Genomic DNA, 15,174 nt, shown 5'->3' with positions numbered 1-15,174 from the left:
AATATTTTTTATCTCTAAGATGAAATCACAGACTATGGCAATTACCCGTTTTGGAGAAACTTTGATTAAACATAACATAAAATATTATATCTGAAATATGTATACGAGACTATTTCAAAAATTTGGGCACCTCAACTATTTAGATAAAATATTTGGATTTATTTATAATTAAATAATAATAAACATCAAATTAATAAAATAGTAGAAGGATATCTCAAACCTTATAGGCAATAGCCACACGTTATAACCAACTGAGTTATTACAAGAAACGATATCCGACTTCGAGTTTTAAGAAACAATTATAGAATACTCGTCCCCCGTGTCGACAAAATACTGACGAAGAAGCTGTATTTAAATATGAATTGGAAAAAAGTCCGAATATTATGACATTGAATGACAAACTTTTCTAGGTGGCAAGGTTTGCTCGTGGTTATGACACCTAGACAGGGCCAGCCCAGAAGTTTCAGAGGCCCTAAAGCAAACTCGATATATGGGCCCAGTGGTCGGAGTGTTTTGTTTTTAGATTCAATATATTGATATGGAAAAATATTGTAAAGCCATAATAAATAATGATAAAAAAATTCAGGTGGATAATATTTGGTAACAATGTTATACTTTTATATTCTAGATCAAATATCAACAAGTTACATAGCACAACAAAAAACAAATGCCTTTAATAATCATGAGCAACGACTTCGTGCATTTTTGTATTCAAAAATCATCAATGCTGGTGTCAAGATGAATGATAGTTAATTTATCTGCTCCTTTAGTGTCTTTTTTCTCACAGCTAGACAAGTGTTTTTCACGCAACATGTTTGCCAAAAAAAAGGAGCGAGGGCGACACCTGAATGCTGGAGACTGGATTAAATAGGCAGCAAAAGTCTCCAGCTTGACATTGAGGATTAAAACAATTCACACAAAAAATACCTCGGTTGTTCTGCCGTTCCTTGCCCTACTGTGCTAGAAGCCGGCAGCCAGTGCGATGGAGTAACTCGGTGCTGATCTGCTCCATTCTCAAGCAAAAGCGAAGACAAAGTAATCACCATGGGGCCTTGCGGCCTTGATATCACATGCGTATATAGGTCTCTGGAATGGATCGGAGAAATTGGAGACGCGATCAAGCAAACCGCCACGGCGCCGTGCAATAACGTTTTTTCTTAGGATCCGGCGCCGCGCAATCACGTGAGTTGCGTATTAGGCTTTTGGGCTTCTCCTAGACATATCATATACGAGCCTCGTTGGCCTTTTTGTTTCGCATCAATATTGGGCCTACGTTGTATGGCCGTATCCTTTTTAATGTGCTGGGTCGGTGCCCCTAGTTTGGCCGGCCCCGGGCCGTCGCCCCTGCTGCCCTGGCCCAGGGCCGGCCCTGCACCTGGGACGATGTACTGAACTAGGTGCTGAGCTTGATCCGACGACGAGTTCTAATCAATGTATTCAACTCGATATCCTCAATAACGAGAATTTGTTCGTTAACACCATCTCAAGCAGACAGTTTCTAGAAAGCATGTATAGCAAATGGAAGAGACATTTTCTCGATTATTGACAAAGAATCTTAAGGCTAAGATTTTTTTAAGGAATTCCTCATTGGACAAGTACATGAGATAAATGTATGATGTGCCTAGTAGCCATTTCTCTGTATATTTTGGATGCGAATACAACATGGTTGCGGGCCCTGTATGGCCATGGCGCAATGAGACTACACTTGCTACGGTGTAAGTGAGCCACCGAAATTATCCATGTTGAAGGCCCCTTCTATGCGACGATCATTAGTGCGCGACATCACACAACCGTGAGTTGTGACGCATCACGTTTCTTTCAGCCGCGAACGCAAGTGCCAAAACCGTAACTACCAAACCTCCTCCCACACGTTCTTCCTCCACAAGCCAAAAAATTGCGCCCCCCTGGTCAGATCAGGAAGTCGGCCTCCACCCCTCCGCAGTCTCCACCAACATCACGGGTTAGGCCTAGGTTATGTCTGTCCTACCCCGCCCCTATCCAACTAATTGTAATGTAAACAATGTGGTCAGCTAGGAATTGCCAAGGGAGAACATGAAAATTTTCCATACCTTGTGTAATTCATCACGATATAAAGAGAAAAAACCACGCGAATTTACAAGAAGTTGCCACGAATCCTCATTTGAAGTTGTCATGAAGATGTGGTGAAGATTACCACCCTCCCCTCCCTACCCTTCCGGCCTTCCCTTTGCGAAGCAAAACTCAAAAAGTGCACGTTGTGAGGGGAGAAAAATTGACGTGTTTTTGAGTGATATTGACATGAACATGCATAGAGGTTGCCGTGTTAATGACATCTCCAAGGGCATAGCCATTTTGCCCCCGTGTGTCCACTTGGACAGTCTGGACATGTTCGGACACAAAAACAACCATCCAGCGGGCTCCTCGAAACCTAGCGCATATGTTCGGATTTTCCGGTCTCCCCCAAATCTAATCCACATACAGGGGCGAAATGGGTCTGCCAAGACTGTCCATCACGTCGGCCTGACAGCATGCCCCCACCCCCTTTATACCCAGTCCACTTCCCCCCTCTCCGCCACACAATCCCTAGCCGACCACCGCCCCCCACATTCTAGTTATAACTAATTCTAGTTACTCAAAAATGTTGAAGGAAAGAAACGACACATTGGTGCTCTGCATTTCGGAGGAGTTACAGATCCACGGAAGTGATGCAAACTAGCGCTTCTTTGATCCATTTCACTAGAACAAAAAAAACCATAGGATTACAATGACATGTTGTCATCTTGGATCCAATCTGATTTAGAATTTTTTTATGGATTGCAGTCATTATATTCAAACAACCCACGCATGCATCATTCTAAGAATTATAAAAAACCTCATAATGCCAGAATAAAATAGGCCTAGTTCTAAGGATCATAAAAATCCTCATTTTATATTCCGTCGAACCAATCAGGCTAAGGCAACATACGATGTTTTTATTCTTGGCTGTAGACGATGCTGGCCAAATTGATAATGGCACAGCGACCTTTTTTGCGAAATATGGAAGCTTCATGTATCAGATCTTTCCCTTCATCCCATGGTCTTCAAATGGAACCAGAAAGGCAGTTTCAACCGTTTCAACCCAAATTCATTTCCTCTATATATTACATGGTCTTCAGATAAAACTAAATAGGACCATCTTCACAAACAAAGATGAAACAATTTATTCTCGGACAAACTTACACAAACAGCAAACTCAAGAATCGCTCTGCACAGAAAAAGAAAGACAAAAGGCTTTGCGATGAGCGGCAAAATGGAGGATGCAAGGCTACATACACCCTTTTCACTGGGAAATAATGAAGCATGCAACTGAGACCGGCGACAAGGCAGCCATTGCCAGGAACACATTGGTGTGGTTGTCCTAGTAGGGCTCCAAGGATTCAACGACTCTCCTCGCTTGTATTTGCAGGGCCATCTGCCTCTGATCCGCGTCGAGGGTGGATCCAAACCGGCTCGCTGCCCATATGAGCGACGCGCACTGCTCCCCGAGTAGGTTTCTCATCTGTTCATGTATGGGAGTGTTTTCCTTCACATAAACATGGCCGATGAGCAACAGTAGGAATTCCCCGCATTTCAACCTGCATTGAAGTGCCAAATGAAAAAAATTAGCCAATCGGGCAACAACTAAACAAATTGGAGAAACAAATATGCAGTTGATACCATTTCTAGTAGGGAGGAGCTGGAGTGGACAGAGCTTTGTATTGGAAATTCAAAACTAGGAAAGCATAATATTAAGCTGCACAAAAATATAACAATAATGAACTGGATCAACTCAAGCTTTCACTGTGTACACGCTTAGCCACCCAAAAATATAACAATAGTGAACACGTAGAGGTCAGCAACGGATACTTTTCAACGATAGCTTTGTAGTGGACATTTCGGTAACTAAGCCAGACTTGGACACCTAGACATCTTGCTTGTTCATAATTCTTCAATTTACGGATGAGATGTAGGCAGATCAATCAGATGAATGACATATCTTGTAGCTACAGTTTACATGGGACTGGGACAATAACTTCGGTTCAAATTGTTGGGCAAGCATTCAGAGTTGAAATAAGAACACTTCAGGATTTATACTTGCCTTATGTGTTCTTCCACTTGAACATCCTTCAAAAGCTCAGCAACCTTTTGAAGTCCACTGTATTCCTCAAAGTCCTGTAGAAGGAAGCAGCTATATAAGGTACAGACCAGCTAAAAAAACAAAAATAACCGCAGTGACCAGAATCAACCAAGCCCAATAATTTATTTAACCGGCGACTTCTCACACCAACTATTAATCATGTTCTGGGATGAAATTTAATACTCAGGAATAACAAAACATATCTTGAAAGACAAACCATCAAAGATTTAGGCATTTCAACCATGCCAGAGCTATCTGCTAGCTTATATTTGGAACTTCTTTCTTCTACACAAAATTTAAGACAACCGTAAGAGATTCAGGAAGGAGGTAAAGCGTACAATCTGATTCGAAGGTGAATCCAACATCAACGATATGAGAGCATCTAAGCACACCCCTTGCTCAGTTGGACCTCGGCTGGCTAATATATTCAGCAGTACCTACACCAACTGAAGTGTCATTAACTGCATTAAGAAGACCCAAGAACAAATAGTGCTAAAAAAAACAAATGAGCGGCGGATACCTGCACAGCCTTGTACTTGTGGGCCAGAGCAGTGCATCTGCTATACAAAAGGCAGCAACCTTCCAAAACTCGAAGAGCTAGAGCAATTTCGGAATCTGTTGAGGGGCTCGTAATCTTCGTTGGTTCGACTCCAAATATATGATCCAGTGTCGCAACGGTATCCTTTGGTTGATGCAATGAATTCTGAAAGAGAACTGGAATAACTGTGACAGAACATAAACATGTCAACATCGCTCCTTACTCAGGTGCACACATACATTTCAGCCAAATAAATGTGTATCTTAATAATACTGAGTGATGACACTGTACACGCTAAAAGAACCAAGTAAGGGACAAAAAAGACTTGGTAGTTTTCTTTGGAATCTCACGGCGAGCTATATTAGACCCTAATGATCATTCGACTCCAAGAAATCCAACACCGGACTAATTGATTTACAGACAAGGGAGTCCAGTCCTGGTTGTATCAAAATTCGCGGTTCATTTATGGTATTCCAAGCTGAGGCTGAGAGCTGCAACACTATGAGGGTTGTGGGGTATAAAACCTCACTTGCAGTCATGCATCCGTATCACCAAGATTAATTTTCCATTTATAACAAGCAAAGCCTAATATAGCACGCGCCGATGAGGCTGAATAGCACGAATGACAGATGATGGAGCTCGTCGGGACATTTATCACCTAATACTGAACAGCATATTCGAAGAAACTGCTCCCACAAAACAGCGCGCCGACAAAATAACCGCGTGTACTTTCCAACAGATGTTCCCCAATGCTCCTACTGGTTACTGAATTTTAGCCATTGCTACTAGAGACAGGCATAAGATAGTTAGCATTTCCCCCATTGATCCCATCCAAACACCCACTGATCATCGCGTTGCGTTGCGTTGATTCCATCACCAGGCCCCAGTATCCAGTGTGTTCTTCTCTATATAGCGTTGGGTGGATCGCATCACCGAAATGGGCGGGGAGATCGACCGTGGCTAAAAGAAATCACCTTGGAGATCGGGGATGGACTGGGAGTGGCGGAAGAGGAGCAGCTGCTGCTGCGAGTCGTCGGGCGCGGCGGCGGTGGCGCGGAGGAAGCCGAGCAGGCCGCGGAGCCCCCGCGCGCGGAGGAAGGAGAAGTCGGCCCCGGCGTCGCGCAGCCCGGCCCGCAGCGCCAGCGTCACCTCCTGGTACAGCCGCCGCCGCGCCAGCGCCTCCGCCAGCGCCTCCGCCAGCTCCCCGCCCCCCTCCGCCCGCAACGACGACCCCTCCCCTCCCACCGCCTCCGCCTCCTTCCGGCTCATCCCCGCCCCCGCCCCCGGTCGCCGGCGACCTCTCCGCTCCCTCTCCTCTCCCCCCGCTGCTCCTTTCTTTCTCCCAAAATTCCCCTTTTGCCCCTGGGTCACCGCCGAGAGAACCCAACGCCTTCTTCTTGTACCACTCGAAGCCCACTCCCGGCCCAACGAGCCCGAAGCTAGGCCCAACGGGCCCGGAGCTGTGACGGGCTAGGGAAGCCCAGGCCCAACGAGCCCGGATGGTGGTGGCTAGTGGAGGGAGGGGAGGGCCGCCTGGCGCCGCCAAAACCCTCAGAAACCCCCGGCGAGCGGCGAGGAGAGGCGGCGGCGATGGCGACGGCGACGGCGACGAGGGCGAAGGACCTGGCGCGGCGGTCGCCGAAGAAGTACGTGGAGGAGGCGCTCTACCGGCGGCTGTTCCGGCGGGGGTCGACGCCGCAGGCGGTGCGCGAGGAGGTGGACGGCTTCCTCGGCAGCCGCAAGCGCGCCTTCAAGTGGGAGGTCGCCGTCTGCGTCCGCCGCCTCCGCCGGCAGGAGCTCTACCGCCCCGCCCTCAAGGTCCGGCCCCCTCCTCCCCCCCTCCCGATCTCGTCGCTAGCCTCGGTTCCTGCTCTGTACCGTGATGCCCTCCGCTGTTGCGGCAGACTAGATCTGACGGCGGGGAATACACCATGTGAGGTGCTGCTTACTGGTGTGGCAGTGTGCCATGGGTTACTTGTCATGCAAAGATCGAGATTTGTATTGCAAATTTGCTTCGTAGGCCGCAAAATCATCGGCTTGTTTGGCCCTCTGGAATGCTTAATTTGATAATTATCCGTGTTGTATGCTTGCTCTCTAGATATGGAGGTCGTTGTGGGTTTTTTTTTAGTCATGTGCTAGTGTAACGATGCCGTCGAATTGCTGTGTGAAACAAGGGTAAGTGTTGAAACATTGAAATGGAACTGCCCCTCTAGGTGTCCTCCATTTATGTTCTCCCTCTGTCCAGTGTTGTTCATGCTAACAGGACAGGTTTGTTAGTAGTGGTTCAGTTGTGGAATGCAGTGCTGAGTGGTGTGGGATACATATGAGTTTTCTTTTTCAAGTCATGCCCTGTTCTGGTTAGGTGAATGCAGTGTAGGCTGCTGGGATACAGCAACTGTTGGATCGCACTTTGGTTGGTTCAGATAGTTAATTGTCCATAGATTTACTCCATTTCTGCTGAAAGCCTGTCATTTCTGTGTTACAGCTGACCTGTTCATCTGTATGCTACACTGCATTGATAACGCTTCATCTGCGGTTTTATGAATTACCTTTAGCTTCTCTCTGCCTGTTTCTCTTACACAGTTTGGTTCTTAGTCTTATGGTTTTGTCTTGGCACTGTCACATTCCTTTTTTTTTTTCTATTGGATGCCTCATTCTGAATAAGCATGGCCTCATATGCTCTGTTACCTGTTGACTGTTGTTGTCAATAATCAAGGTGATCTACTGCCCATGTCTTGGCATCATTGCAAGTTGCTATGCTTGTATTCATATTTAGTATCTTAGCAATCTTTGTCGGAGTTTGCTTAGTATCTTTTCACAGGTTAGTTGTTATGTTTTTAAATGTTTCCATACTTATTGGCACTGAGCACACTTTGACCAATTTTTTCGGATGTTTGTCGCCATGTTTGCTTTGTAAATAATCTCTTCTCTGGATCTAATGCTTTTAAATGTGCTTTTCCATACTCAGTGTGCACCTTTCTATGATCTTTCCTTGCATTATTTGCACCTAGAGTGGACCCTCTCAGTTAGATAACTGTCTAACTGGGCATCTGACTTTTCTAGCAATACTACATTTGTTTGAATTTTGGTACGAGACAGTGTAGATAATGTTTCCGCTGCATTGTTTTAAACGACTTCTCTATTCTTTGGCCTGCTTTTTTTCTTTTAGGTTAAACCATATATGTGACATTATGTACTGTGAAATTCTCTGTCTTGTTAAATTGTACTCCCTCCGTTCCTAAATATAAGCCTTTCTAGATATTTCAATAGGGACTACATACGGAGCAAAATGAGTGATTCTACACTCTAAACTATGTCTACATACATCCGTATGTATTCCCTATTAGGATCTCTAGAAAGACTTATATTTAGGAACGGAGGGAGTACCAGTTTATCTGGAGCTGTAATTGTCCACTCAATCTACACTGCTACATAACATAACAGAACTTATAGAACTGGTTTGCAATTGTCCCTCTTATTCATGTTACTACTATGTGAACATTAAAGAGTTTACACTGATGTGCGTTCATTGTGTTTTCATTCTTAGTTTACCTGGAGCAGCACTAGTAAAGTCACCTATATTTCTTTTCACTGCTCAAGTTCTTGTGAATAACTTTGCTTAAAATAGTTTTCTCTTTTTGAGATTTATGCCCTGGTTTATTATGATGGTGTGCCAAGTGAATCAGCACAGAAAATGCATATACTTCCTCCGATCTGTATTAATTGACGCTCACTTAGCCCACTTGGTGATTATTATATGATTTTGAATGTTGCGTATCTGCTTGTGGTGGTCCTTTACCCCTTCTATTGTTTATTTCTGCAGCTTACTGAAGTTATGACTAGAAGAGGCATGAATCCTACAGTCGGTGATCAAGCAATCCGCTTGGATCTTGTTGCCAAATCCAGAGGCATCGCTGCTGCCGAGAAGTACTTCATGGACCTCCCAGAAACTTCTAAAACACATCTCACATATGGCGCTCTTCTCAACTGTTACTGCAAGGAGTTAATGACTGAGAAGGCTGAGTCCCTTATGGAGAAAATGAAGGAGCTCAACTTTGCTTTCACTGCCATGTCCTACAACAGCTTAATGACACTATACACTAAGGTCAACAAACCTGAAATGGTGCCCAGCATCATCCAGGACATGAAGGCTGATGATGTTCTACCAGATGTCTATACTTATAATGTCTGGATGAGGTCACTTGCAGCTCGTCAGGACATATCAGGGGTCGAGAGGGTGATCGAAGAGATGACAAGGGATGGCCGTGTTGCTCCTGATTGGACAACATACAGTAACCTGGCTTCCATATACGTTGATGCTGGACTGTCTGAGAAGGCAGAAACCGCTCTTAAGGAGCTAGAGAAGCGCAACACTAGCAATGATCTTGAAGCCTACCAGTTCCTCATTACACTATATGGGCGAACACAAAATTTAGTGGAAGTTCATCGTGTTTGGCGGTCACTGAAGCGGAATAATCCTAGGAAGGCAAACATGAGCTATCTTAACATGATTCAGGTTCTTGCGAACTTGAAGGATCTGCCTGCTGCTGAGGCCTGTTTCAAAGAGTGGGAAGCCCGGTTCATCCGTCCACCTAAGACTAAAGCAACTGATGCTGTGACAACTGAAACTTCTAAGTTGGAAGAAGAAGCTTCAACCGAGGCATCTAATAATGATTCTGATGTTAAGGAAGCAGAGGATAAGGAAACAGAGGAGCTTGACCTGAAACGTCCTAAATACGACATCCGGGTTGCAAATGCTCTGATGAAAGCATACGTCACAGAGGGTATGCTTGACAAGGCCATTGCTCTCAAGAAGCGTGCCAAGATGCGTGGAGGAAGGCTTAACGCGAAGACGTGGGAGATTTTCATGGAGCACTATCTCAAGGTAGGGGATCTGAAGAATGCCCATTGGTGCGCCGACCGTGCAATCAAGAAGGGGCACAGCAGCGGCAGGATCTGGGTGCCGCCACATGACGTGACCGAGACCTTGATGGGCTACTTTGAGAAGAAGAAAGACGTGGACGGCGCTGAGAGTTTCGTCGAGGTGCTAAAGAAGGTGCAGAAAGATCTGGGGACGGTGGTGTTTGAGCCGCTGGTACGGACGTACGCGGCGGCTGGGAAGAAGTTCCCTGGGATGCGGCACCGTCTGAAGATTGAAAACGTGGAACTCAGCGAGGAAACCGACAAGCTGGTCGATTCCATCTGTGTTGATTGATTATGTTTATTAGAATCCCACTTTGTTCCATCTCAATAACAGACAGCAGGATGCTCTCAATTTTTGTTGCTGTTTTCTTCTGCAAAACCTGTAACACCAAATGTTAGCCAGACATTTATTTCGGTTGGCCAAGGTCTCTGCGCACCATCGGAGTCCTTTTGCTGTTGAAATGCTCTGCTTTTCTGTGGTACTGTGGCCTTGTCTTCGGTGAACCGAATGAACTACAAGTGCTTCAATTGTTTGAAACAAATATTGAATTTATGTACTGTGCAATGTCCTTAAATATGTGAGATGAGCTGTGATGAAAGAATAATTTGCTACTCTGATTTATACATGATTATGTGACATTGTGACTGGGTACTCGAAAGTGCATCTGCGGGACTCTGAATGCGTCTGAATTATAAAAAATTGTGAAGATCTGTCGCAACTTTGAAAGAAAAATTGACACTTCCTGGAAATCATTGTGCACCTTGTGGAAATCATTATTTCTCGCCCGTCGGGTCCTTTGCTAACTATTTAGCGATTATCTGCGATATGGCTGCTCATTGAAGGGGTGAAGGAGATGCTTAAAACTTGTCAGGAATTTAGGGTTCAGTGGTTGCGGCGTTTGGTTAATGGCGTAGCACATATTTTAGTTAAGGAAGGTTGCAGGAATGGTTCCATATCCTTCTGGATTGTATTGGGAACATTGCAGCTTCGCAACTGCCCGAACATTCTGAATAAATAGCAACACTACCAACATCAAAAAATAATTTCATTTTGTTAACTGTTGAGTGATTATTTCAACCATCATTTGGTGTTTAATGCAAAGATAAATAGAAGCTGTATACCTTGTCATGGAGAGATTACAAGTGAAAATAGCTTATAAGAACATACTTTTTCTCGTTGCACTGGGAGCCACAGGAAATGACCCACATGCTCGGACTTGACTTTCAGAGTGAAAACCATGATCTAGCCTTTAGTCCCTGCTTTGGACTGCTGCTTTTGTGTTCTTCTGCTTCTATCTCCTCGACACGGTGATTTCTGGGCAAATGGTGCTTTGCCTGAAATTAGTTTCCATCAGCATTCACCCAATGAAGTACTTGATTCGTTCCATGACACTCTTTTCTTTGCAGTGTCCTTTTTTGGCATTACTAAAAACCATTTAACTTGTTTCAGATGGGTCTTGATGAATCCTTTCCTGTTTAACGTAGCACTGAGCCTACTCTGCTCCATCAGGTATGTTGCCAAGGTCTTCTTTTAGTAGTCCATGTCTTATTGTAAGTTCCGATGAAATGTTTGAAGGCTGCAACTTTACAAGAATTCAGCTTTTGCGCACTAGGCACAAGCAACTGCAGCTCAGGAGATCTTTGGCAACACGCTGCAGTCTCTTCGTGGAATTAAGTATCTTTACAAGTAATTCTTGAACTAGCATGAAGTCAGTAGAACTATCAACCTGCAGTTGTTGATTCAATAGCTGAATCTATATCGTTGTGGACACTAGAATCTCGGAGTTAGGTATACATACTGCTATTGAACATCTGAATATGCAGGTACAATGTTTTTCAGTATGGCTTTTTTGCTCTTGCCATCCTCACACTCTTCTACTATGCACTTTTTGTAAGTCACTTCCTCCAAAATACTCAGCTCACCAAATTCTGTAAAAGTTGAGCTTATTTTGATCATGACAATCTTTGTCCAGGGATGTCGAAAGAGGAAACCGACAGAAAGGTTCCAGCTCTCAAACTAATTTTCTGTTTGCTCTGTAAGCAAAGCCTGACGAACTCAATATCATATTTATTCTTGAGTGATAGTTTGGTTAGCGATGTATATGATCTTCAAACCGCTTTCCGGAAGAGCTGGGTAGTTGTCATCAGTGTAAATTAGCGACATAAAAAAATCCTGGAAGATGAAGACATCCACGGACACGGATGTTAAAGTAGAAGAACCCAGTTTCCTTTGTAATGCACACATTTGTCGCCTCGGTTCTTTTCTGCATTATTATTTGATGATCAATTGGCTGATGTTATTCTTCAAGTTGATGGGTCTGTGATTGATGTTCTGTGTGCTCCTTTGTTGTTCCTTTGCGGTTCTGACTCAAATTAGTTCAGTTATTTTCTTTCTATATGTACCATTCTGTGACTACCACGCACACTTGTAGATTGTATCAAGGATGGCTTGTCTTGATCTTCTATTGTCGTTTGTCTGTCTTTCTGGAAATTGCATTTTGCTTTTCAATTGAGAACTTTGCATGTGATGATTGCATCTCTGATCAGTAACTACTTAAGAAACTTGATTTCTGTCTTGACAACACAACGTGTGAAATAGAAGAGTAGAATAGAAAACTCTTGTCAGGAAAATGAAAGAAGAAAATATAAACTGCCAAGGCTGTTGGCCAGGCTTGTGTATATGGGATAATCACAAGCAAAGGATTTAAGAATCGTATAAAAAAGAATTGTAACTAAATAGAGTATTGGACTATTGGTTCATAAGCCACAAAATCCAAAGCAAGCCACTTTTCATTGGGTGAATAGCTCCTATGCGACATCTTTCGTGGGAATTGGATGGAGTGCGACGTTGTTCGACAGAATGGCTTTGGGGCGACACTTTTGAGCGAGTAAATAGCCTACACACGACATGGCCCTTAAGCCGAACTGATGCCCTCATTAGCTGTTATGGGCTGGACCCACAACTTATCCACGTAAGCGCGGGACCCACCACTTGTCCGTTAAGTGCGGGACCCACCTCTTCGCCCGTGCCCGTCCGCCCGCCATCGGGACCCGCCTGTTCACCCGTGCCCGTCCGCCCGCCGCCGCCCATTGCTTCCCCTTTCCCCATTCTTCCTCTTCTCCAGCAACCTAGTCCAGATGTCCACCTCCTCCGCCACGCACTCAAAATGGCGTCAGTATGGTCCAATGCCGCTCACAAGGTGCCCGTCACGCCCACGCCCAGAGCCTCTGAAACGGTGGGTCAACAGGACTGATGAGAATGGAAATCTTGGGCGGGATTTGTGAAGTGCTTGAACAAATGAATGGCAGGAAGGGATGGCAAGGTTAGATCTCAGTTCTTAGCCCGTTCTTACACTGCCGTTTGCTCTGATTTCTCCACATTTTGTTTTTTCACCTCAAATTTTGAATTTAGGGTTCATGTTGTTGTTTTTAGATCCTGTAGAAATGCACACATTTCGAGTGGATGGATGATTATGATGAGAGGATTCAGGTCGAGGGCTACGTTGATTCGAGCGGGGCCGCAACCTGGGAGCTCAATTTGGGCGGGGTGCCGCAGATGGAGAATTTTGGGAGCTCGGACCGAGGGGCGGGCAGAGTCGTGCCGATGGCGAGCTATGCGCACAATGCTACCCATGCTGAACCGCACTTGGAGTCTCAACTAACCGAGGAACTGAAGAAGATCAAGAAAAATCAAATGAAGATGATCAATTTGCAGAAACAAGCAAATATCATGGCAGGGGGGTTTTATTGTTGTGTCATTGCTCTGTTTATGTTTTACTTGCTATTCATCCGTCATTAGAGGGTGCATTTAGGTCTATCAGGGCATGGGATGCGATATGTGCGCCATGCCAAGTTATTATAACTGAACCGAAGCAGAAATATTCAGTGTTCATGCTCTGTTCTTATTCTTCAGTTAACAGAGTGCACACCCCGAAATTCAGAAACAACAAATCTTGCTGCTGAATAGATGTTGGGATGTGAGAAAATAACCAGGCCCAAATTGAGAAAAGCCCATCCGCGTAGGGGCACCAGCCCAGTTTTATAGCATAGAGGCACCCATGTTAAAAAAATGCTTCGACTAAATCAAAATAAAATGTTGCTTCGGCAAATAAACTTTTAACAAACATGTACTTCTTTACTTGTTTTTTCTTTAGCCAAATTTTCCTGTCGAATAAATGTTGGGTCGTATGTATTGTACTTTTTTGTTTTTTCTTTACATATTTGTTCTGATTCTTTTTATGCATGTCTATGGTTCCATGAAACCCAAATTAAATGGGGATATGTGAAAGCCTTAGAAATCATTTTTGGAAATGATCATGTTAAAATTCGATTGACATAGGTCCAACAAAATGTTCCTGTTTTGCTCTGAAAATATTGGTCAGAGGTAAAATTCAAACCAATATTCGCTAGCTAGGGTAGCCCTAAATAGTCAGGGCCTAGATACATGCATGCCCACATGCAGCACACCAATATATGATTTTTTTTCTTTTCGCGAAAACAATTGGGTACCCATATAGTTGCATGTCCATAGTGGAATCTTCCTTGTATTAATAACACATAGATCAACTAGATAGAACATCAAGCACATATATCAATTAACCAACATCAACTAGCTAGATAGGAACACTTTGTGAGTATGTGGGTCATGACTCATGATTTCGTCAACATTGTGAAGACCGTTTGTGTGGCGTGGTGAATGGGGTGTAGCAGCACAAGGCAACACACAAATAATAGCACGAAACAAAAATATAAAAATAAGAAACCCAACAAAAATATAAAAATAAGAAACCCAACAACAATATAAATAGTAGCACAACCGATAGTTCCACGACATAGATAGCACAGCCTTACAACTTAATAATAGTAGCACGCAAACATAAACTCTTACAACTTAAAATACTAAAATGGTAGATAGATAGCTAGATAGATTGGGGGCACCAAACAGGGTTCTTCTCCTTCTCCTCTTGGCGAATGCCACCTCGCTCCTCTGGGCGCCCTTCACTCCTGGTTGTCGACGGGGTACGGGAGGGTGTGCATGTCATTGTAGGTGGGGAAGATGTTGTTGAAGTCGGTGAGGATGTTGTGGGTGGTGAAAGCAATAAACTCACACCGACACCAAAACACTTGGCCGAGGAGGTGGAAGGCGTCGAAGGGGTTGATGAATGTAGCGAGGAGCCCAACCAGAACGCCATTGTGATTGACCTCCTCAACATGGAACATAGTTGGAGAGCCACGGGGGAGGTGGCGGTAGCCGGACGAAAGGAAGAACTGCGTGAACTCCCTTGCGCCCCTCCACCTTGAGATCGCCCACACCCTAAGGGTGTTCTCTACATAGACGCCGGCTTGATAGAGCCTCTCCGGCACGGTGGGGGGTAGCGGTAGGTCGGGCCGTTGTACTGCATGGTGGCTTCGGGACCCTCTACTTTGTGGAGAAGAAGGAAGAAGGAGGGCAGATGGGGGTAGATGTGAGGGGATGGGGTTGGGGTATGGATGAGGAGGGAGAGGAAGACGATAGGTATGGCTTAAATAGCCCTAGTGCGACATGTTTTTTGAATTTTTTTGAATGGTTTCACCGGGT

The 15,174-nt window shown here is 44.6% G+C and overlaps 2 protein-coding genes and 1 pseudogene across 2 annotated transcripts; 2 read left to right on the top strand and 1 right to left on the bottom strand.

Annotated features, from left to right (window-relative positions):
* Positions 1 to 3,066: 3,066 nt before the first annotated feature.
* Positions 3,067 to 5,942, bottom strand: LOC119288015. The gene is made up of 5 exons (XM_037567631.1): positions 5,648 to 5,942; positions 4,656 to 4,858; positions 4,474 to 4,572; positions 4,097 to 4,170; positions 3,067 to 3,593 (listed from the first exon to the last, which is right to left on the bottom strand). The coding sequence occupies exons 1-5, from the start codon at positions 5,940 to 5,942 to the stop codon at positions 3,377 to 3,379; spliced, it is 888 nt and encodes a 295-aa protein (XP_037423528.1). The 3' UTR covers positions 3,067 to 3,376.
* Positions 5,943 to 6,231: 289 nt separating this feature from the next.
* Positions 6,232 to 10,178, top strand: LOC119288014 (pentatricopeptide repeat-containing protein At1g60770-like). Its single transcript, XM_037567630.1, has 2 exons — positions 6,232 to 6,491; positions 8,497 to 10,178. The coding sequence occupies exons 1-2, from the start codon at positions 6,264 to 6,266 to the stop codon at positions 9,886 to 9,888; spliced, it is 1,620 nt and encodes a 539-aa protein (XP_037423527.1). The 5' UTR covers positions 6,232 to 6,263; the 3' UTR covers positions 9,889 to 10,178.
* A 546-nt stretch (positions 10,179 to 10,724) lies between these two features.
* LOC119284145 lies at positions 10,725 to 11,617 on the top strand (annotated as a pseudogene).
* Positions 11,618 to 15,174: the final 3,557 nt, after the last annotated feature.

Source organism: Triticum dicoccoides, chromosome 4A (genome assembly GCF_002162155.2).
Source record: "Triticum dicoccoides isolate Atlit2015 ecotype Zavitan chromosome 4A, WEW_v2.0, whole genome shotgun sequence".
NCBI classification, from domain to species: domain Eukaryota; kingdom Viridiplantae; phylum Streptophyta; class Magnoliopsida; order Poales; family Poaceae; genus Triticum; species Triticum dicoccoides.
This window is presented reverse-complemented; position numbering and strand designations above follow the sequence as displayed.

Coding starts and splice junctions, on each gene's coding strand:
- LOC119288014 (XM_037567630.1), top strand. CDS start 6,264: ATGGCGACGGCGACGGCGACGAGGGCGAAGGACCTGGCGCGGCGGTCG. Junction 6,492..8,496: donor TCTACCGCCCCGCCCTCAAG/GTCCGGCCCCCT, acceptor TTATTTCTGCAG/CTTACTGAAGTTATGACTAG.
- LOC119288015 (XM_037567631.1), bottom strand. CDS start 5,942: ATGAGCCGGAAGGAGGCGGAGGCGGTGGGAGGGGAGGGGTCGTCGTTG. Junction 4,573..4,655: donor ACAAGTACAAGGCTGTGCAG/GTATCCGCCGCT, acceptor CAGTTGGTGTAG/GTACTGCTGAATATATTAGC. Junction 4,171..4,473: donor ATTCACCTTCGAATCAGATT/GTACGCTTTACC, acceptor TTCCTTCTACAG/GACTTTGAGGAATACAGTGG.